This window comes from Schistocerca nitens, chromosome 3, assembly GCF_023898315.1.
Source record: "Schistocerca nitens isolate TAMUIC-IGC-003100 chromosome 3, iqSchNite1.1, whole genome shotgun sequence".
Classification (NCBI taxonomy): domain Eukaryota; kingdom Metazoa; phylum Arthropoda; class Insecta; order Orthoptera; family Acrididae; genus Schistocerca; species Schistocerca nitens.
The window spans coordinates 375,311,923-375,337,230 of NC_064616.1; the positions used below are offsets into that span (position 1 = coordinate 375,311,923).

Genomic DNA, 25,308 nt, shown 5'->3' on the forward strand with positions numbered 1-25,308 from the left:
TGCGAAAATATTTTGTTGAGCCCAACCTTCATAGGTAGGAATAATCATGAAAATAAAATAAGAGAAATCAGAGCTCGAACAGAAAGGTTTAGGTGTTCGTTTTTCCCGCGCGCTGTTCGGGAGTGGAATGGTAGAGAGACAGTATGATTGTGGTTCGATGTACCCTCTGCCAAGCACTTAAATGTGAATTGCAGAGTAATCATGTAGATGTAGATGTAGAGGTGAGAAAACGTGTACCACATGTCGAAACAAAAATACAGTTCAAAGTAACGTAATATCCTACTTTGAAATCAGCTTCAATTACAGTTTAGAATTCTCCAGTGGTTAAAGTAACTGCATCAACTCAAACCCAACCATTAGCAGAGCCTAACTGCACTTGCAACTATGTCTATGGAAAAATGTCTGCAAAATCTGTGTCCACAGTGTTACCAAATTTGTTATCTCCTCTTAGAAATCCCGTGACATCCGATGTCGACGATTATGCGCTTGACGTCGGCGTAGTACTGGGTAAACCACTCAGTCCTATTATTCTTACATCCCTTATGCTTCTTTTGACGTAAATATAGAAAGAAAAGGAGAAAACAGAAACGTAACTCTCACCGGTATATAGCTGCCTTCTTGCAAGTGGAATATAAGTGGCTTTTGGACTCATTCGTAAGAAGTGAAACTCTCAGTGAGGGATAAGCCACTCTGTATAAATCTCCAAGATACTCATTTTAAGGCTTTACACGTAGGTGCACTGTGCACTACAAGGATACGATACCAAGAAGAAGGCGGCCTTACTGGAGAGATAGTGAAAGGCGGAGTCACTTTGTTTCTCTGTGACGCCACACTACGCCAGTAATTACAAGGGCAGCACTTAAAGTTACGGTTGACACAATATGCACTTCGTGAGGCACTTTAATGCGCTGTGCCTATCACCAAACGAATTTCCTGACAGTGAGGCACTCAGTTAACTTGTGAATCAATTTCATCGACCATTTCTCCTTCTAGTTTCTCCGTTTATCTTAAATCGCTGTGAACAATGTACTGTCAGGTTGCACTAGCACATGCCACAGTAGTAGCATGGTTGAGAGCCAAACGTAGCAAGAATGTCTCGTTTCAGGAAAGCATCAGGAACCTTTTCGGCCATTGATATCATCTTCATTTCTCGTTCCTTCGCAGATGATGTTGAGAGGGAAACGACTGATACCCTCCATCTAGAATCTCCGCCCCCTGTAGCTGAGCGATCAGCGCGACAGAATGTCAATCGTAAGGGCCCCGGCTCGATTCCCGGCTGGGTCGGAGATTTCCTCCGCTCAGGGACTGGGTGTTGTGTTGTCCTAACCATCATCATTTCTTCCCCTTCGACGCGCAAATCACCGCAGTGGCGTCAAATAGAAAGACTTGCATCCGGCGAACAATCCACCCGATGGGAGGCCTTAGTCACACGACATTTACATTCACCTAGTAGCTACTTTCCGATAGAATTTCTCTTTCCTGAAAGAGCAGCTCCCAAAATCGATCCTCTGTAAGGCCAACTAGACTCTTTCCAGAAAATGACTGCACTTACACAGCAATACCGTGTCCACAACTGGAGTAAGCATATAACCACAACAATATAAACAGCCACCGCGACATACATGCAAATCTCTTCGGAATTCCTTACACGAAGGTCAGCCCTTTGATGAAATGAGCAATGTAGTATTGCAGTAAGAGACAGATAGACTGCCCTGCGACGATTCGGGAACAATGCACCCACAGAGAACCTCGCGGCCTATCGTGTTGCGAAGACTAAAATCCAAAGATAAATAAGAGAGAATAAAATCAAGTCATGGCAAGAGTTGTAAAAGGGCAGTAACCACTACACAGCTTCTACAAAAGTTTGCGTCTCACCAAAGAGGATTTTAGGTAAATGCAGGACAGTTTGCCTGGCAGTTGTTTCGAATGGGGTACGTTCACGAAAATACCACGTAAGGAATCTAATATCATGACACAACATTTCTATAATATTACATCGTCTGAGAGGCAAAGATTGGATCTTCGCACATAGCAGAAAGGCATGGAGAAGGTCTAACACAACTTTGTTAACAATGGGAATTAAACTGTGTGTCCTAAGTAATGGGAGTGATTGTCCCATTTAAAGATGAACCGTTTACGACGCCTTAATTGTGCAGCTAAAGGTGTCGAATGGCGCACGTGTAGACATGTCATCTGTGTAGTGTGTTACGGAGATGCATTGAACATGGCAGAAAGGCGCAAGTTAATCGACTTCTAATGTCGAATGATAATCGGTGCGAGAGACATTGGTCACTGCACATTGGCGATTAAACAACAATTCAGTATTTACGAGGTCAGCATGTCTAGTGAGCATCTTCAATATCACAGACACATTCATTCGACACGTGGTGATCGCGGCACAGGACGACCGAAAGAGTGTGATGAACGGACGCCACGTGACTCCCGCAGAGCCGCCGATTAGAATGTGGGATGCCAGGAACACATTTCTACCAAATGCATACGGAAACAAATGCACTGCATAGGCTCCAGCAGCCGAAGAACGAACGTCATAACCTGTGACGGCTCGTAACTTTTGGCCACTCAGTATGCAACCAGTCATTCGTCAATTGCTAACTACATGCTGCATTGGCTGCGTCTCTATTCCTGCGTGTTTGTTGAGTTTCAGTATTTAGTATAGGATAAGCAGCATATTTCATGTAGTTAGAGGTCCAGAGCAGCATTCCCTCTTTCTGGACTACTAGTCGATTTTCTGTTCAGCCTCCTACAACCCAAACTGCAGTTGACTCATAAAAGGCTTTTCAGCTGAAAAAAGTTTTTATTTTAGCCGGCGTCGCTTTTATTTTAACGTACCTCAGATAAAACTTGCTCATACCATTTAACGTGTAAAAGTATGCTGCCCTCGAAGACATGGAAGGGAGAGCATTGGCGTGCTACAACGGTGCAAACATTTCGTACTCGGCCAGTGCTCACGCATTGCAAACAATGACATTTCGTACCGGTGTTTGATATACTTGCATAGGCTCTGTAAGGCCGTTAAAACTTTTCTTACTCTGTGATCACCTCGATGGACAGTGGCGACTGCAGCCCCACTGTTCCACAAACTTTGCAAAACCAGATGCAGAGTGTCGCAGTGGATACTGATGAACTTTGTGCACCTACCATTGAAGTGACTAGAGACGCAATCATCGCGTCCCACGTCGAGATACACACCAACGTGTCCCACCTGTAGATGCACATGCAACAAGAGACCTGCAGCCCATCCAGAAACGTCAACAGGACCGCTTGGAGGAGGAAGTGTTACGTGTCGACGCCACCCAAGGAGGAACCACTGGCCACCAATATGTAAGTTGCACAGAACTGATACGCAACTACCGACAAAGGGCCTATCATCTTATTTGTTGAAAGTATAGGCAGAAACACAGCCAGGCTCCACCCTATGGCACTAAGCAAACTTATTAGATGGGAATGTGACTCATTATTCAAGCATTTTATCAGTATTATGGCGACAGGGAAAAACCGTGTGAAAATTGAGACTGTGAGGATTAACTGCAAATTCCATGGTTCAACATTCATTCTTACACAAAACAAAATTGTGGGTGTTATTCCAAAGTACTTCACTACTTAGCAAGGCATCAACAATAATATCGAAACCTCCCTTTCCGAGAACGAATTACCAACAGAATTGAATTGCTGCAGCGAGGTTATTACAATCAGGAGATATAGTAAAATTATAAACTTGAATGGGGAAAAGGTAACAAAGCTGTCACCAGTTTGTGATGTGACATTTATATCACAGCGCCTCTCACATTTTGTTAATATTCATGGAACTGATGGTCCATTAAACATGTATGTACCCTCCGTCTTGTAGTACCAAAATTGTTTGCGATTTATGCGTGGTAGCAAACAGTGGAAAAGTAACACAAGATGCGCGTTCTGCGCAGGACCACATAGAAGTGAGGAAGAGACATTCAGCAAACGTATATTAATTGTGCCTGTGGACACTGCCCAACGTATGTCGTAAGCAAGGAAATTAACAAAAGTCTGTCTTCCAATAATATTACCTAAGGAGAAGCAGCAGCTGTGTTTGAAAACAGGCCTTATGCGAATGCAGCTATGCAGGTATTCCTCCCTCCCCCCCCCCAAACATTAAAAGGCATTGTACAAAATTTCCACCCCTTCCCACTCCACAGCGGCTCAGTGCCAGTACTAGGAACTTCACCTACGACCCGCAGAAAACAACCCTTTCCATGACGACAATGCCGCAGACGTCAGGAACGTTGGCTCCAGTGGTATTCACCGCCGATATAACCCCTCCCTCCACTAATACAGCATGCCTAACTACACTACCAGAAACTCATAAATTCTATGGATCAAAGAGGATCCCACAAAGCACGTCCCCCGGATCCAAATGTACCAATCGGAACTGCTTTCCTCTTGGTCAGGATATCACAGACTCAACCAACAGAGTGATGTTGGGGACTACCTCGTCAGAAACATGTTCAGTATAATTGTGGTTGTCAACTAATGGGCCTACTCCAGTACGACAAAGATATTCTATCGGAATATCAATCCAGAATATGTTGGCCCCACTTCTTACACACCAGAATGCTACAAAATCTTCCAATGGAATGCAGAATCGCTCAAGACAAACAACGATAGCCTTCGAAAGTTTTCCGCTCACAACTAGATATACCTACGTGCTATCACTGAAATATGGTTAAAACAGAATGAACCGTTAGTAATCCCAGGCTGTACTGTCTTTAAAGAAGATAGAGTTGGTGTCTACGGCGATTCAGAGTTGGTGGTAAAAGAAGATACCCATTATTTCGTTGTCAATACTGGCACTGTGCTTGACGCATTGAAAATGGTAGGTGCCCGCCTGCAGATGAAGAACTTCCATCTCAGTTTGGTCTCAGCATACAAAGTGCCTAACGATAGACTCTCCAGGCAACAGTTAACAACACTGACTGACTCCATTGTGACTCTTCCTTTGCTGCTTGATTACTTTAACAGCCACTATACACAGTGGAGTTTCAGAACTGCCAACACAATGGGAAACCTACTGGCGGATGAACTAGATTCAAAAAAAGGTTATAGTACTAAATGATGGCTGACAAACACGAATTGTACAACTAAATTATATCCCGATGGCAGCGGACTTGAGCATAGCCTAACCTGCCGGAAATGGAACACAGACAAAGCCAACTGAAACATATTTGAAGGTACTAGAAGAAAAACTGGAATATATCATGAAAACCGAGGATCCCGAAGGAGACTATGGGGTCTGATTATCGCTTATAAATGATGCATCGGTAGTCTCAGTACCTTAAATTGGATGTACGTGCACTGCTCAGAGGCCATCGCCTTGTTGGTGGGATCTATAATTTGATTCAAGGAGCAAGGGGAAGTATTATGGGAGTACAAATTTCTCTCTAACTATACAAACTATATTGTTCTTAAGAGCGCAAAAGCTGCAGCCAAGAAAATATCCAAGTACAAAAAAAAATTTGCAAAAATTTCTGCACTGCAGTCTAGACAATCAACCAATATTTGGAATGTAATAAGGAACATAAGGAACGGTCTGACAATAGAGATGCAAACACCTCCACCATCCGACGAACTTCTAAAATCATTCTTGTGTATGATAGCTCCATCTGGCATAAGGGACAAGGAAAACGAGTCGGGATTACAAGAGGACAAAAGCGTAAGTACACGGCGCTTTCCGCTGGAAGAACTCCAGATCGGGTTCTCCCAAGGGAAAGCCCTGATTGTACTGACTATACTTAACTAAGACACATCCCACATAAATCCCACAGGCATGGCCATGACCACCAGCGGCGTACTCGAACATAACTCTAATGATCTTTACTCGCCACAGGCTTCCATTTCCCCAAACTCATCACAGCTATGACTGTAGTATGGTGGGGCTCTGATCGACCGACAGCGATGTCTTCATAACGGTCCCTACTCAGGACACACTCCGATTATGGAAACATGTCCTATGGTTCAGCGTCAGAGATCACGTTCCAAATACTAAACACTATGCAGCACAAAGCCTTGCGTATAGTTACTGGGCTGTTCCTGTCAACTCCAACTGACGCATTACTAGTTACACCGAATGCACCATCGTTAAAGCTGCGACTAACATTTCTCTGCAAGAAATTTCTTCTGCTGCTCTGTTTCGACGAATATGGGCCCCCTGAGGAAAATATTCGGGTATTTACACACTACTGTGTGCGGAAGGTATCGGCTAAATAAGCAACTTCCACCCGTCGCAGCTGAGTATGAGGAGACGGAAGCATTGAGACACAAGGTGCGAAAAGTCCTGTTCTACCGCACAACAGCAGAACATACGAAACGTGAACTCAGCGGATTAATACCAGGACCGTTTTAACGTTTCAAAATAAGGACATACATAGATTGATCCAAGTTTAGTGACAAGGCCGGTGGTATCTATCGGCTATCCAGAAGCAAACGACAAGGACTATACAAGACAGAGCCTCACACCACTATTATGATCACAGAGCTAATTGCCATTTGGGGAGCCAAGCTATTTGCATAGACGACCACAGCTGACAGAACAGTCACAACCTCTGATGGTATGACAGCCCTACAACTGACCAGAAAACATAATAATAAATGCATCAACCTCAAATTTGCCGCAGTTATCAACACTGTGTTTCGAGTGTAGAGAAACTATCGGAACATCGCGATGGTATGGATGAAAAATCACTCTGGGATACCTGGAAACGAACAAGTAGATGTCCTAGCAAATGACCATCTCCAAATGGAACTGTTTAATACATTAAACTCGCTGTCACAGATATAATACTCATGCTCAGAAAGCGGTTGTCATCGGACTGGCAACAGGAATGGTCGAGGGCTTCTGAAACCAAAGGCAGTCGCTACCCGTCTATTTATCCCACGATTCACGGAATACCATGGTATAATAATACACACACATCGAGGAGCTTGACGACAGTAACAGCACGGCTGAAATTTAATCATTGGAATCGATACAACTCTATGTGTTTGCGGGGAGGAAGATGAAGGAAACCACATATTCCACAATGCCCTCAGAACACGTATGACATAGACCTATATAAAGTCATCGTCGTGCTCTTGGTCATCAGTTCTCATGCAGACTCTAAACCTTGTTAGCATCTAACGATGAAGTAACATATGAAATACTGTACAAGTTCGTTGACCATTTTTTGTTTATTTATACACGCCATCACATTCTTATGAGAGTCTATAAATAAAAAAAAAATTACAAAATAATCAGTCACTCACTCCATTGAAAAAATGTCCCGACATAGCCCCCTGCGATGCTGTTCTAATGGTAAAATGGCTCTGAGCACTATGGAACTTAGCATCTAAGGTCATCAGTCCCCTAGAACTTAGAACTACTTAAACCTAACTAACCTAAGGACATCACACACACCCATGCCCGAGGCAGGATTCGAACCTGCCACCGTAGCGGTCGCTTGGTTCCAGACTGATGCGCCTAGAACCTCCCGGCCACACCGGCCGGCAGCTGTTCTGATGTTCTTGGTAATATGATGGAAGCTGAGTAATAAGAAATCCAAATGAGACGAAGGTACAATTACCAATTATATTAATGCGAGCTACTCAGCAGGATATGCAACTCTCAGACTATAAATGAATGTCATTACGTGCCTCCTCTACGTATGTGTCTGAATCCTGGTGAATTTATACGCATGTCTGTAATATCCAATTCTGATTCTTGTATAGCGAAATCATGTTCTATGTAGATGATACTCACAGCCCTGTACAAATATTCAATTCTCTATCACCCTTTGAAACAGTTCTTACAGGACATAAAAGAACAATTTATAAATAATTTCGATGCATAATATGTAATATGGACTGAATTGGGAATATTCAAAATGTGTACATACGGCCGTCTAACATTTCTTATTGTGGTATCAGTAGGATTTTCATAGTACACTACCTCTGTGTATCCTATGTTTTATTTTGGTCTTGTTTGCTCTTTTCTGAGTAATATGGCTGCAAAATTAATTTTATGTCGGAATCCGTCCTTTGTTCAGGCTATGTAACTTCGTACCAGAATACGACTTAAATTTATGTATACTCTCAACTGTCAAAACAAACTGTATTGTGCGATGGAATGTTCCGAAATCCAATGAATGAAAAAGAAAACTGAAAAGCGTCTTTAAGATTTTTTGGTTTTATATTTAAAAAAATACTAACACTGTTTCGTCTCTTGAAAGACCAGGAAGGAAAAGCTCTCGAATCAGTAAATATATTAAAACGTGACATTGGGAAGATTCGGGGACTAGCAGCTTTGTTCGCTTTCTATTGGATTGTGGCTGCGTTATATATGGGTTCGCACGATCATCACTTAATATCCTTGATTCATTAAACCATGGTATCATCAGACTAGCTAATGGGGTTTATATGACCAGCCTAAACCCAGTCCCTGAGCATAGGTGAAGGAGCCTCCCCTAGCTATCCGGGGGCAGCTGCTCACGGTACAAAGCGCCTGCAAGATCTGAGCCCATTCACACTCGCCGGCTTTCACACCGTAGAATTTGTTGATCTTGTGTATTACTGCCGCCTACGAGACATGCGAGTTTTTGAAGTCAGGGTAAGACAGAATTTGGACGAACTGAGCCTAAGAGTCCTAAATGTCTTGACACAAGGTTAGTAAGAATTTCTATCGTAGTATGGCGTTCTACTGTGATGGGTGCAAATAAAGGGGCGCGGTTGGCTATACAATTATTTTGCATAATCATGCCCTCAGGATACACGTGCCAAACAAATACACTGAGTTTGACGCTGAACTGACTGATGAAATCTGGCTGAAAAATTCGTCATCTGTTCTCATTGACATAGTGTTTTGCAGGCCGTTCAGCAGCCATACCCTGCAGACTGACCAATGCACGGCGTCCAGGACTCTGTCTTTCTTTTGCAGACACTGGGGACAGTAATTTCACTCTGAAGGGTATCAAACCACGTGACTATCTGATGTAATAACCGGCCAGACACATCACGCTAAACAAGCATGTAAGGTGATTAATATATCTCACAGTGCCGTCACCGTAGAAACTAAGGTATTACTTTCGAGGAGATGTGTCAAGTATCAGAGGGAGACTGAGTGGTTGGAAGTGACTACTAGTAAACTGCAACTTGATAAATCATTAAATTGGGCGTAGCTTTCTTCTCCCCAGCACAAAAGACATGACGATGCAGCTCTCACCAGACTTCGAATAGGGCATTCCCCATTGACAATGAGTTTCGCCTCCTCCGGATAAGGTGCTCGTAACCTACTGCTCTCGGAAAGTCAGGTTTCAGTTCACTACATTTCATTTGTTGACAAGAGCACATATGCAACTAGCTGAGGACTTGTTCTCTGTTTTGGGTGAGAGTTAATACTTTTTGTTATGTCAGGACTCCGCCCTAAACTGCTTGAGCGTAGATATTGAGAGGTTCCATAGTGGAAAACCCTTTGGATGTTATTTTTCTTACCAGTGCTCAGGCTGCCGAACATATCCGAATATTAGGTTTAAGAGCTTGTATTTTAATCTCTCTCTCTCTCTCTCTCACTCTCTCTCTCTCTCTGTGTGTGTGTGTGTGTGTGTGTGTGTGTGTGTACACTCGAAGACTAGCATTTATTTCAGCGTGGTTTGCTTCTTCCAGTGTTTTGTACAAGAATTCAGCCAGCCATAGTTATCTGAATTGCCGTTTTCAAAAATTCTGATGTATGTTAGGAGTTCCAGCTAAGACTTTTTATCTCGAGAATGGTCCTATTGCTTAAAGTATCAAAAGTAAGTCTGTATAAGCTTCATCTCATTGCCCACCAAACATTCTGTTGTGTGACAATAACAAAAAGCCAATCACATTGTTTTGTAAATTTTATCAGTTTTATTGCTTAGGAGAAACTGCCCAGCTTTTGCTTCTGGCAATGATAAGCTCGTTCTACTCAGGTTTAAGAAACTGTGATAGGCCAATGAATACATTTGCTTTCACAATAAGAGCTAACAGTTTGTCTCTGTACGTAGAAATGCAAATGTCGTCGTTACTTCTTCCTGAAAAGTTCTCAGGGGCCGCCTTAGTAAGCATTAAAACTAACTGAAGTTCCTCTCAGAACCAATGGAGAACTTTTATAGCATCTGTCATTCATTTCTGGGGTGGACGAGAAGTTTTGCGGCTGCTGGGCGCTAGTCTGGTTCGAGCCGAGTTCCCACAACTTCTGTTTCAGTTATGGCAGGAAATTCTCGTTCAAGTTTTACGACATTTTTTACGCGACGGGTACAGCGTGATGGCTGGGAAAGAGCCGCTATTTGAGCCATTGTTCCGAGCCAGGCTGAACTGCGATAAAAATGTACGCAAGAAGCTGGATAGGCACGTGCAGGGAAAATAATGCAAGTGTTAACTGCCGGAGGGAGGCCATATGCAATAAAAGCGCGTTAATTATAGCAGAATTATAAAAAACTTTACACCTACAGTTTTGCTCGTGTTGCAGCATATAAAATGTGCGGTTTAACTTTCAGCTATGTTATTTTCGTCAAAACATTAGGAATCCTGCATCCCTCTGAATACTATTGCTGTTGAAGACCTACTCTTGTGTGATACATATAACAAATTGCGCACAAAGAGCCAGAAAATTTCATGATTTGTCAATTACACAACTGTTGGTCATTCAATGAAAATAATAATAATCGTAAAATATCTGGCAGTACACCTCCTAGGTGGCCTAGATTAGATCAGATCACATAAAGTGGACTCCTCAGCGATAACATCTCCAGGATTTTGGAACTTGACAATAAATAAATAATGGATATTTACAAAACAACTAATATGCTAACGTTCCAAGTCGTTCCTATGTCAGATGCCCCTCTATAATGTCGAAAATGTTTATTTACTTCGTTTACACATGTATATTAACAAACTTAATTTTATATTGCAATTGTCTACATACTAAACTGCGTACGATAATTCTATATGTCAGTTGCAGTCAGGTATCGTCACAAACAGAAACATTTTGCTGAGCTTGCTTTCATTTATCTAATTACTGCACTGAAGCTGTGCCGAACTCCAGCAGTCAAGTTATTGTCTATCGATAATAGTAAGTAAACGAAATGGCAGAGCTGAGAAATTCGTCAGTGGTGTAGAAGTACTTGACCACCTCCTCCAGACTCTACTGAAATTGTACTTTATACATAGTTACACTTATTATGGCTGCTAAAATGCTATTGTAAATGCGTGTTCCTCAATAATGAACACCTTTATGGATAAAAATGTGTGACTTTAAGCTTTAATGTAGATTATTCTCATTACTAGAATGGATTCCGTGAAATAAGGCATAGGTTTGAAAGAGAACTATACAGAATATATAAAAAGTGTGACAGAAACATTATGGATTTATTCTTGACTTCAAAACAGTACTTGAAGTTCAAATGAACGTGGGTGAACAGTTATTGATGGCAATAATTTTGTTTTGTATGATTATCGTTTATTCAGTTTTAGAGTAACTTCCATCATGACACACGACAGCGATGAATTCAGTGTCTGAAATTATGGCTATGCACTCGACATACGACTTATCAGATGGAAATTGTGGCGTAGCTTGGCAACTTTAAGCTGATCCTTACCATGGTAAACAAATACCTTGTGCAGGTACTTCATCGGGCCGTGAGAGAGACAAGTTCGTTTGAGAAGAGAATTGGAGACGATGAGATATCACACAATGTACGAATGCCTGAACTTGAAGACCGGGTTCTTCGTGTTGTGGATGAAACTACATCATCTTCTGCATAGAAAATGCGGGAAGAGATGGAGTATGACAGTCTGGAATGCTCTTCATGAAAATGCATGCGCAAGCATTAAATGAGGTAGACTTTTAGCCAAGAGTAATTTTCTGTCAATGCATACTACGGCAGTGTGCAGTTCTTAGCATGTTCGTCACTTACATCTGGGGCTGGATCTTTAAGTCATGGGATTTTCAATTACCATAATAATCGCGTCCGGGCTGAAGAAAACCTTCATGAAGTATGACTATGGTGTGGAATCATCGACGATTATATCATGTTCCCCACCTCTTTCCTCCACGTATTACTGGACAAATGAATCCACAGTTTCTCATATGTTAGTTGCTTCATGTATTTGCTAATCTACCTCAAGGCGTCATCCGGGCGAATGTGCCTTGTGCGTGATAGTGAGCCATCTCACTTTGCGCAGATATTTCTCCAGTATTTCCATAACCAGCTTCTGATCAGATGGATTGGTAGTGGCGAGAGGGAACCATTTCATGCCCGTCCGATCGCCAAATATGAATTCAACGAAGTTTTGTCGTTTCGGAATGATTAAAATCGTATGTATATTCAACTCCTGTACCCACTGTAAATGCCCGGAGGTTGTGTGTCCAAAATGGATATGACCAAACATGGAACACACATGATGTTCTCCATAACATGTCTAAATTTATGGAACGCAGGCCCGGTAGAAGCATGGGAGCAAGAGGCGGTCATATCGAGGAGTTTTTTTAAATGTAGTAGTGATTGGGTAAAGCCTCTTCTTTGTGCCATGAATAATAAATCCTTTTTATATCCGTAACGCAGGATGTTCGAATTCACCTTCATATGGAATCTGTAACGTTTCTGACATGTTTTATACTCACTATGTGACGTACGACAAGTAATATTACACAGAAAATATATTTAGTCGCAGTTGTCAATATTACAAGATCCTGGTAAAGACTTCTACAAGATGTTCTTAGAATTACGCAGCAAATAATTGCTATTACACATTTCTGACGAGGAAAACTTTGACTTGACGAGTAACACTGAGATTCGATACAATATGATTCTATGGAATAAGAATAAACAAAAGATGCTAGGTTTTATTATTGTTACCTCACCTATGCCTGCTAAATTTGCTGTACGATCAAAGTTTCATGTTAGTGTTTCAGCAGTTAAGTTTTAGGCTCCAACCAGCTGTAGTTATTATCAAGTTTTCATTCCAACAGTCAGGAACTGTTATCCTATTCTATCTGCAGGAAACTGCTTCAGAATTCTGAACAGCATATAAGTGTATCTTCTAAGTTAAATGTCAGTTTACTTCTGAAACTATATTTCATTTGGTGTTTGTGTCAGTGACTGTAGCGTTTACAAACAAAACAAACCCAATGTCTGATACTGAGTTTGTCAGGTGGTATGCAAGCTTACGTGAGTTTCGAAGCTTCATCTCTCTGTCTGTGCTTTAATTATCTTTTTTTTTTATTGCGGTCATTATCCTTGTAATGTGGTAGTGGATCGCAAGAACCACCTGACATCCGACATGAAAAATAAAAACTGTCGCTTGAGAGAACATTGGTACCCTGTTCTCAGGGTAACAGGCGAAGAATTCATAGATGGCACGGTGTGTTGCAGGCAGCGCATGCCCAACAAGCACGTGTACTACTACCGGTCACCGGAGCACCAGCAGCAGCACGTGCTGAGCTTCGCGTTCGCCTTCGACCGCGAGGAGGACGTGTACCAGTTCGCGCTCACCTACCCCTACTCGTACTCGCGCTGCCAGGCGCACCTCGACCTGCTCGAGCGCAAGGCTTTCCCGCACTTCAAGCGAGAGCTGCTTGCTACGTCCCTGGTAAGTACTGATGACCGTATGTTGATGTCCGCAACCAAAGTAAACTCACAACTACGAATTCTCTCCAACCTTAATATCTCATTCACTACTGAATTACATTCACGCAGAATAAGATAGGCAACCAAACTTACGTGATCTGTCCCATATGTGATGACGTAATTTGGGTTGCCTATCTTAAGGCGCATGAAATATTTTCTTGGGCAATTTTAATTTGCCTGCACAGTTATTATTATCGCATGCATTAAATAAACGACAAAATTGGTTTACGTATTTAACCAAAAACAGACATGTGCAACTATTTACACTATAGACATTCTACGGCCAGGACTACACACGAATGTCGGCAGGTTCATTCCAGTGGGATGCCCCATCGCATGCCACGGCCATCCCTTATAAGGGAATGAAATATGATATTGCGTCACTTGCATATTTGCGAACATGTGTAGGCCTGCATTCAATGGGAGCAGGTAGTGATAAGGGAATAAGCTTCATCAGACTAAAAACAATTAACTTATTTCTATATACACAGTCGTGAGTGCATGTAAGTTATTTATTTTTAGACGAGAGGTCTCGTTCTTCTAAGACATCATCTTCAAACCTTACATTCTGTGAAGTGAAATAACACACAACGCTCCAATTCCAGTCGAAACGCGTACTAAAATAAGACAATGTAGTAAAAAACGCAGTTGACATACCCTTTAAGACCTTAGGGAGCATTGAAATGATAATTAAATCAAGACCCTAAGCTGTCGACAGGCGTTGATATACATCAACGGGGACAGTTGAAAATGTGTGCCCTGATCGGGACTCGAACCCGGGATATCCTGCTTAGATGGCAGACGCCCCACCCTCTGGGCCACCGAGGGCACAGAGGATAGTGCGACTGCAGAGATTTATCCCTTGCACGTTCCCCGTGAGACCCACATTCCCAACTTAATGTGAACACTCTTCCTTCGTAGCGTCCCTCCACATTACACTCATTACTCGCGGCAGACAATCTTACCGTGTCCCGTAAGATCTCAGGCAACGCGTGTGAATCCAGCACAGCAGAAGGAGGTCAATGGCCCATTAGCCTTAACTATATGAAGATAGTATCGGTTCTTGCGGATATACCCGAAAGGACAGATACCATCTTCATATTAGGGAGCGTTGCCAACGAGCAGATCCGTCTGTGCAGCCGTGGAGAACACTGCTAAATGTGCCTCGGATGCTGGTAGTTGAATACCGGATGCCCCGCCCATTGTCTGTTTATGATGAAGTAATGTAAAAGTTCGCAGCTCTTCACATTGACAGTTTGCCAGCTAGATTCTTCTTTCACGTAAGTCAGTGTATGTTGTCACCTATCTTACTGTAGTTAATTCTGACGTGATCATTATACTCCGGTTTTAATTTTCTTCCCAGAAATACTTATTATTTTACAACTTACCATCATAAAATATTTTTAAATTCTTTAAAATATGCACGTAACATTCGTTGAATGCTTCGCAAATAATACTGTATGCCTCAAGCTCCGCAGTACTGTAGTTCATATTTAAATGGTTACTTTTTCTTTTTATGTAGTATAAATGTAGTACCTAATGGCTATAATTAGCCTTTTACTGTACTATGTCATCACTGTCATTAACTTGACACACTTAGGGTACTAAGAGTTATGTATGACCTGACGTCATTTACAATCCTTTTTGGGGAATTGAGTAAAGTTTTTTGTCTTTCGCAATAACGTTCATGGGCTGTAGATATTGCCCTATGCCATCCGTACGTGTATTTTCAAAATTCAGTTTAAATAAGGGCCACCAGTAGTCCGACTCCTGTGCTACTGATTATTTTAAGCTCATTAAGACACGTACGCTACATATATGGAATATTTAGCAAATTTTAGTAATTCCCCGTTCACATTTTAGCCTATAGTTAACAGACATACATTTTATGCAAGGTAAATATAGTACTGTATTCTAGCATTCAGTCGATGATATTTCAAAAAATGATGTAGACATAAACCTAACAGTTACGAAAAACGTTTTTCACTATATCACCTCCTCACTGCTACTAGTTTGATCGTTATTCGCAGCTAAGACTTATCTACGATCTAAAGTCATTCGGATTCTTGATGTATAGATGTATTTAACATTTGTATAAAAGTTGCGTACATATTCTGTTATCAATACTATGAGATTATACAACAACGTCTTTAGACAGTGACATGGTTATTTAAATGATAAATTTTGTCTGTGCACGCGGAACGCTATAACAAACTGCAAATTATACGTAAATATGCAGAGGAGCAGTTCGGGTTTAGAAGAGGAAATGGAACAAGAAATGCTATTGGCCTGCTAAGAAGTGTAGGGGGAAGATATATGGAAAAGGGTACAGAAATCTTTGCTGTTTTTATAGATTTAGAAAAGGCTTTTGACAGAGTTCAGTGGAACAAGCTGATGGATATCTTGAAGAGGAAGGAAGTAGATTGGAAAGAGAGACGACTGATACAGAAAAAAAATGGCTCTGAGCACTATGGGACTTAACATCTGTGGTCATCAGTCCCCTAGAACTTAGAACTACTGAAACCTAACTAACCTAAGGACATCACACACATCCATGCCCGAGGCAGGATTCGAACCTGCGACCGTAGCAGTCGCGCGGTTCCGGACTGCGCGCCTAGAGCCGCTAGACCACCGCGGCCGGCGACTGATACAGAATTTATATTTACATCAGAAAGTATGGATAAGGATTGGAAGTGAAATGTCAGAAGGAAGCAGCATTGGCCGAGGTGTTAGACAAGGTTGTTGCTTTTCCCCACTGTTGTTTAACGTATACCTTGAAGAGATTATTGCGAAAAGCTTAGATGGGAAAAGAGGAATATGTATTGGTGGAAAGAGAATAGAATGTTTAAGATTTTCTGATGACATGGTATTAGTGGCAGAAAGTGAGCGGACAGTGAATAACATGCTCAAAGATCTGAATGAAGCTTGTGTGGAATATGGGATGCAAATAAACACAGAAAAAACAAAGAGTTTGGTCATCAGCACAAGATGCAGACTGTCCAATATTAAAATAGGACAATCTACCATTAGCCAAGTAAGTGAATTTAAATATACCGGAAGCACAGTAACTGAAGACTTGAGATGTCACCAGGAGGTGAAAACTCGAATTGCCATAGCGAAGGAGGCATTAAACAGAAAGAGGAGACTCTTATGTGGCAAATTAGATAAAGGACTAAGGAAAAGGCTTGGCAAATGTTTTGTCTGGAGTGTGGCACTATATGGGGCAGAAACATGGACACTGAGACGAGAGGATGAAAAAAGGTTAGAAGCATTTGAGTTGTGGATGTGGAGCAGAATGGAGAGAATAAACTTGATGGAAAGAGTGAGTAATGAAAGAGTATTGGAAAGGGTTGGTGAAAGAAGATGTCTATTGAAGGTTGCGAGAGAAAGGAAAGAGAACTGGTTAGGACATTCATTGAGAAGGGGGTGCTTGCTAGTAGATGCTTTGGAAGGATTGGTTTGTGGGAGAAGACTGAGAGGAAGAAGGAGATACAAGATGATAGACGACATAAAGGGAAGAGGAAATTATGCAGACCTGAAGAGGATGGCAGAAGACCGGACAGCCTGGAGAACTACCATGTGAAAACCTGCCTTTAGGCAGAACACTGATGATGATGATGATGATGATATAAATATTTATCAAAAGCCTACGCAAGATAGCACTTACTGCACCACCTTATCACTGTTATTAATTTTATCCGTCTTTACGACTAAAACTTATTTCGCTAAGGAATCTAGTGCATTCTTGATACACACATGTAAATTACACTGGCACGAAGTGGCTGTATGTCTTGCAATTCATGCCTTAGGTCTCTATTTTCCTTGTAAGGAGTAACTCGGCTATTTAAACGAAGAACTATTATACCTGGGTAAACGTAACGACATAACAAGCAGCTATTTTATGTGAAATACGCATTACATAACTGTATTATACTAGTTGCAGATGGTTACGTACAATTGTTGGCGGTAGTTATCGATTTCACATCGTTTCCATTGTTACTAGCTGGCGTCGTTCTTGCCAGTGGAAATTCATAAACTTTTTTACTAATGGTGGAACGCATATCGTCTTCATGGTTACCAAGTTGGTATCTTTGCTAAGTTTACGTTTCCGTTTAGGAGAAGGCCTTGCGGAGGGCAGCCCGTGTTTAAATCAGCCCTGTCATTGGGTAGTAACTGTTTCTCTACTTCAATGCTTTTCGTAACGTATGTTCTTCTTTAACATCCTTCGTTGTTTCTTCAAAGACCGAACTCCTAATAATTATACATCTACAATGAAGAGCCAAAGAAACTGGTACAACTGCCTAATATCGTGAAGGGCCCCGCAATCACGCAGAAGTGCTGCAGCACGACGTCGCATGGATTCGACTAGTGTCTGAAATAGTGCTGGAGGCAACTGACACCATGAATCCGCCGGCCGTGGTGACCGAGCGGTTCTAGGCGCTTCAGTCCGGAACCGCGCGACTGCTACTGTCCCATGTTTGAATCCTGCCTCGGGCATGGATGTGTGTGATGTACTTAGGTTGGTTAGGTTTAAGTAGTTCTAAGTTCCAGGGGACTGATGACCTCAGATGTTAAGTCCCATAGTGCTCAGAGCCATTTGAACCATGAAGCCTGCAGGTTTGTCCATAAATCGGTGAGAGTACGATCGAGCGGAGTTATCTTCTGAACAGCACGTTGCAAGGCATCCCAGATATGCCCAATAATGTTCTTGTCTCCGGCGTTTGGTTGCCAGCGCGAGTGTTGCTGGAGCCACGCTGTAGCGATTCTGGACGTGTGTGGTGTCGCACTGTCCTGCTGGAACTGCCCAAGTCCGTCGGAATACACAATGGACATGAATGGATGGATGCAGGTGATAAGACAGTATGTTTACGTAAGAGGTACCTGTCAGACTGGATTCGTATCTGGAGGTATCAGGGGTCCCATACCACTCCAACTGCACACGCCCCACACCGCTACAGAACTTGCACCAACTTGAACAGTCCACTGCTGACATGCAGGTCTCATGGATTTATGAGATTGTCTCCATACCCGTACACTTCAATCCGCTCGATACAAATTGAAACGAGGCTCCTCCGACAAGGCAACATGTTTCCAGTCATCAACAGTCAAATGTCGGTGTTGACGGGCCCAGGTGAGGCGTAAAGCTTTGTGTAGTAAGGTCTCCAAGGGTACACGAGTGGGCCTTCGGCTTCGAAGTCCTATAACGATGATGTTTCGTTGAATAATTCTCACTCTGACACTTCTTTTGTGGCCCAGCATTGAAATCTGCAGCAATCTGCCGAAGGGTTGCACTTCCGTTACGTTGAACGATTCTCCTCAGTCCTCGTTGGTCCCGTTCTTGCATGATCTCTTTCCGGCTGCAACAATGTCGGAGGTTTGACGTGTTCCTGATAATCAGGGTACACTCGTGAAATGGTCGTAATGGAAAATCCCCACCTCATCGCCACTCGCAGATGCTGTGTCTCATCGACTATAACACCACGTTCAAACTCACTTAAATCCTGATAACCTGCCATTGTAGCAGCCATAACGGATCTAACAAAAGCCCCAGAAACTTGTTGACTTATATAGGCGTTGCCGATCGCAGCGCCGTATTCTGCCTGCTTAATTATCTCTGTATTTGAATACGCAAAGCTATACCAGTTTCTTTGCCGCTTCAGTGTAATACATGTTATTCGCACCATGTAATAAAGTGTCACGGCCATTTACTGCCAATGACTTTACGCCACAGACAATGTTCGGGGCGTCCATTATTAACTAAAGGCAGCCGAGCCATATTTAGCAATGCTCTCCAAGCCTGCACAAATGTAGCTGCTCCATGCCAAGGGATCCTTCGGTCATCAACGGTATACCAGCTGCGCTTCTTTGATACGATATTTTATTGTAGTGTCCATTTTGATTGTAACTCAAGCATTTTGTATTGTACTCTTCACGGAATGTAAGATCTGAAGATGACCTCTTAAAAGATCGAAACAGGTAATCTAAAAATAAAAATAAACAACTTAAATGCGATCACAACTGTGTGTATTGATATGAGTTATAGTATTATAAAGGTCACTGTTTTTCCTGGAATAATGTTCCAATAAATCTTAAAAACCATTAACTTTACTGCAAAATAGAAACAAAACTCTAACAACAGTGAAGGCGGGCTTTTCTAAAGTGAAAGTTTGTAAAATCAGAATCTGCTGGTGGCTAACACCGAATAGCGTGTTGCTCTACCTGGTTCTTTCCAACATTCTAGGAACTTCATCAAGGTGCTGCCTGAAAGGTGGCCGAGGATATACTGGTTAGAGCTATCCTACTCTTCAAGGGCGGCTGTACTAAAGCTCTCCAGTGTGTGACGAGTGTTCTTTGTGGGTGCACTGGAAGTTTCAGTTGTCCCAGGCGTTCTCAGTAGGGTTCAACTAGGCAGACAACTCCCGCCATTCGGTCTTGTTGATTCCTGCTTCCTGAAGGAAAGTTTCGACGAAGGGGTTACGGTATGCTTGTACAGTATTGTCCTGAAAGAATGTTAACTGCAGGACTCGACAAAAGTTTGGAGAATCATGACCCGTTAGTGCACACTCATCGTTGATAGCGATGATAAGTCACCGACATTCGTACAAGAAACTGGTGCTAAGCATAACTCATTCACCTCCTTGCTGAATTTGGGTGACTGCATACCCGGATGTGCACATTTGATCAGCAAACTGGGAAGTATAAGTAAAGCAAATGTTATATATCGTTGACGGATTATATATTGCAACAACAGCGTTTTATATAAAATTAAGTTTTTCAGAGCTCTTTTGTTATAAGAAGACATTTCGTGAAAGTGTGGCGACAGCCAAACAACAAATTTTAAATTGTAAGGAAGTCGAAGTCACAACTTTGATTCAAATCTGTTATTTGTAGAGCTGCCAGGAACGTCTCGAAAATGGAAAGTCGTATTCAAGCTTTTGTTCCATGCTTACCTGCTCAGATCACCATTGGCGGTGGTGAAGAAAGAAATATAGGAATCTAATAAGCACTTTTTAAGTCTTCCTTTAGATTTCTACAAACAGAAGGTAACTACATATTTATCTTAGTGGTCAATTTTCGTAATGAAGCAGTGATTTAATTTACATGATACTTGAATCGAAAGTGGAAGGAGGTTAACTTTTAAGTTCTGTGACTTAAAAGTTCACAAAGTCATGGAATTTGATGAACATAAACTCAAATAAAGATGCTTGTGTAAAAATTATGTTTACATCGAAAGATACAAAACGTACAACTGTCTTGTCCAGCAATAAACATACTGTGTCAGACCCCCCACTAGAGTGTTACAGTCGCAGTCATAATTCAACGATTACATTGGAATACAAGTATACAGTATGAAACAGCAGATGGACAGAATTTATACAGGGTGTTTCCATAAGAGCGTTCAAAAATGTAACAGGACGTAGGGAATGCTCCACAGAACAGGGGAACCTGAGGTCGGAGGAGCCAACTTGAGGAGATGTGGAAGTAAACTTGTCTACCTCTTTTCTAGCATTAAAGATTTCCAGCTTACTTACAACTAACATGCCTAAAGTTTACACGTGCTGTGCTATTTATTTACATGTACATTCTTTATTTCCTGCAAGGAAACAAGAAGGATGACCCTGATTACTAGGAAATTTACCTGACCGTCTGATCGGCCACCGGTATTTGTGGTACGTGCAAAGAGTTCTGCCTGAGTTGTTGGAGAAGGTACCCTTGGCTGTTCGTGAGAAGATGTAGATACAACCGCTTCACTTCAGTGTGGATGTCCACAACCATTTCAATATGCTATACTTCGTGGTCGCTGTATTGGAAGGGGAGGTCCTATTCTATGACCTACGAGGTCACCTTATCTAAATCACCTTGATTATTTCCTATGGGACATCTAAAGTCACTTTTGCTTGAGACCCCAGTGGATACGGAGATGGAATTAGTTGCCAGAATTGTAGCTGCCTGTGATGTGATTCGAAACACACTAAAGGTATTTGTCAGGCTGCGTCAGAATCTTCTTCTCCAATGTCATGCTTGCATTGAGGTTAATGGCCGTTAGAGTACAAATGGTCCTTTGATTATGTCAGTGATGGTATTTGCAGTTAATTGTAATTAATGTAAGAAGAAGTACACTGTAATGTGATCTTATTCCTATTGTCTCTTTAAGCTTGCTTCTCCGACCCCTGGTTTTCTACTTCAAATTGTGCAGTTGAGCATCCTTTGTGTCTCTTTAAATTTTTGCACACTCTTACTGAAACACTCTGTACACAAAGGAGTTGTCTTTGCAGATACATGACGCAATAGCGATATTATATAATAGTTTTCTGCGAAAATCCTGTTGTAATAACCGAACCAAGAAGACATCATTATAGACCAGTAGAGAGGTTAGACATCGCCAATGATTTCCATATGTAGTGTTAATAAACGTATGTAAAAAGGAAATTGATACATGTGTTCTGTATTGTACTCGTGAAGAGTATACTATTTGTTACGTAGGTAGTGTACTGAAACAAAAGCATTATGAGGCCTAAACGACTTTCTGTAGAGTAATTCTGAGCTTGTAGTGAACAGATCATTTTGCACTTTAGTGCGGCCTCATGCTTGAGAGGAATTAAAAATGAATTCATTATTCTAATAAAGGTTTAACAGCCACCTTTGAGAGCACACTAAGAGTCCCAAGCACGACACAAGATATAATACTTTATTATAGTACTTGAACGAAATTTAAAAAAGCAGGTTCACTTCAGAACGTGGGTTATTCGGATCGTAGAGATACTCTTTCTGCGATACGTTGTAGCAAAAGTTGGGCCCAAAACTTCCGCTTGGCTGGAGAGACGTTAATACATTTCTTAGAAATACCAATGATCACTTTCTCCTCTTCACTGCAGTGAAACACACATCTTCTATTGAACAAGTGCTCATAGCTCTTCAGGTATGTATTTTAATGTCCGTGATTGTTAGCCACTTGTTTTTTTTTTGTTTTTTTTTTGTTTTTGTATAATTCAATAAATACACTCCTGGAAATGGAAAAAAGAACACATTGACACCGGTGTGTCAGACCCACCATACTTGCTCCGGACACTGCGAGAGGGCTGTACAAGCAATGATCACACGCACGGCACAGCGGACACACCAGGAACCGCGGTGTTGGCCGTCGAATGGCGCTAGCTGCGCAGCATTTGTGCACCGCCGCCGTCAGTGTCAGCCAGTTTGCTGTGGCATACGGAGCTCCATCGCAGCCTTGAACACAGGTAGCATGCCGCGACAGCGTGGACGTGAACCGTATGTGCAGTTGACGGACTTTGAGCGAGGGTGTATAGTGGGCATGCGGGAGGCCGGGTGGACGTACCGCCGAATTGCTCAACACGTGGGGCGTGAGGTCTCCACAGTACATCGATGTTGTCGCCAGTGGTCGGCGGAAGGTGCACGTGCCTGTCGACCTGGGACCGGACCGCAGCGACGCACGGATGCACGCCAAGACCGTAGGATCCTACGCAGTGCCGTAGGGGACCGCACCGCCACTTCCCAGCAAGTTAGGGACACTGTTGCTCCTGGGGTATCGGCGAGGACCATTCGCAACCGTCTCCATGAAGCTGGGCTACGGTCCCGCACACCGTTAGGCCGTCTTCCGCTCACGCCCCAACATCGTGCAGCCCGCCTCCAGTGGTGTCGCGATAGGCGTGAATGGAGGGACGAATGGAGACGTGTCGTCTTCAGCGATGAGAGTCGCTTCTGCCTTGGTGCCAATGATGGTCGTATGCGTGTTTGGCGCCGTGCAGGTGAGCGCCACAATCAGGACTGCATACGACCGAGGCACACAGGGCCAACACCCGGCATCATGGTGTGGGGAGCGATCTCCTACACTGGCCGTACACCACTGGTGATCGTCGAGGGGACACTGAATAGTGCACGGTACCAAACCGTCATCGAACCCATCGTTCTACCATTCCTAGACCGGCAAGGGAACTTGCTGTTCCAACAGGACAATGCACGTCCGCATGTATCCCGTGCCACCCAACGTGCTGTAGAAGGTGTAAGTCAACTACCCTGGCCAGCACGATCTCCGGATCTGTCCCCCATTGAGCATGTTTGGGACTGGATGAAGCGTCGTCTCACGCGGTCTGCACGTCCAGCACGAACGCTGGTCCAACTGAGGCGCCAGGTGGAAATGGCATGGCAAGCCGTTCCACAGGACTACATCCAGCATCTCTACGATCGTCTCCATGGGAGAATAGCAGCCTGCATTGCTGCGAAAGGTGGATATACACTGTACTAGTGCCGACATTGTGCATGCTCTGTTGCCTGTGTCTATGTGCCTGTGGTTCTGTCAGTGTGATCATGTGATGTATCTGACCCCAGGAATGTGTGAATAAAGTTTCCCCTTCCTGGGACAATGAATTCACGGTGTTCTTATTTCTATTTCCAGGAGTGTATAATTTCGTTAAACTTTGCATTCTAAACAGAACCCATTTGGACTCAACCGAATAAAGGTGGAAGTTTTCGAGTAGTCCACGGATCAATAGGGAAATAGGCTGTCTCCTTTGCAGTGAAATTTCCCCGGAGAAATTTGTTCTGATGAAGCTGCGAACTCTTTAGTTCATAAGAACATTGTAAAAATAGTATTTCGACAGTTGTATTTTAGCCCTCAAGAAACAAGGCAAGATAGTATTATGGATATGTTACATTGAGGGAAAAATAAATTTTTGATATTATCCAATGAAATATTCCAGTGATTACGATGAAGTGTTTTACGAAAATCATTAGAATCGGCGGGAAAAGTTGTATAAACAATGCTATTTTGTTTCACTGCCAGGCTTTCATTCCATCAACTGTCTGAGGTATGGACAAGGACGTGATGAATGTCGTAACAAGCCCAGGCTATTTGTTATTAAACTTATAGTGATAATAGGTTAGTCCGTGACAAAGACTACCCTCCAACAAACGACTACTGCAAAGAGCGTAGGCAGGCTGTACATTAATAGTGACCAGAATTTTCAAGAAATATGGATATAAAAACATAAATAGTAAAGTTTGGAACTGCAGCATTAGAAGGAAGTTACGCTACTGTGGCTTCAGGCAAATTTTCGGGTTCCTGTTTCCACCAAAAGGCAGCTTTCATAATGTAGTAATATTTCTTGAAATTCCTTCATCCTGGTCGGCACGCTTTTTGTCTATAAAAATTCCTCAATCGTCGTCGTAATTCTTCATTTTATAAACCTTACAATTTCTCTCTCAAAATTTAACCTAATTTGTACATCAGTTCTAAATTTGTCAAAAGTCGAACAGATTTTGTGAACAGCGGCACAGTGCTTTCGAAGATTTGCATTTGTTGATGGCAACTGTACTCTCAATTAAGCATCCACTACCAGGATTTTATGGTTTTGTTGTACAGTCTATCGCGTGAAAATCTCTTAATCTGCATAACTACTGAAACCTATAGCCATTTGAATCTTCTTATTGTAGCCAAGCCTCGGACACCGTCTACAACTTTTATTCTCCACATTTCGTTCCATACCCAATCTAATATCCTTTGATACATAAAGATGAGTCCCATCAACCGTTACTTTCTTTTAGTTAACTACTGCTTAAAATTTTTTCTCCATATTTCGACTCGTATCCTCCCATGTACCCATTTGATCTTCACCGTTGT

At 42.4% G+C, this 25,308-nt stretch overlaps 1 protein-coding gene across 1 annotated transcript in view; it reads left to right on the forward strand.

Moving 5' to 3' along the window:
* Window positions 1–25,308, forward strand: part of LOC126249237 (cytosolic carboxypeptidase 6) — a 1,486,464-nt gene that overhangs the window by 510,700 nt on the left and 950,456 nt on the right. Inside the window, exon 3 of the mRNA XM_049950894.1 lies at window positions 13,416–13,632. Within this exon, the coding sequence (XP_049806851.1) occupies window positions 13,416–13,632 (217 nt within the window). The remainder of the gene's footprint in view (window positions 1–13,415; window positions 13,633–25,308) is intronic.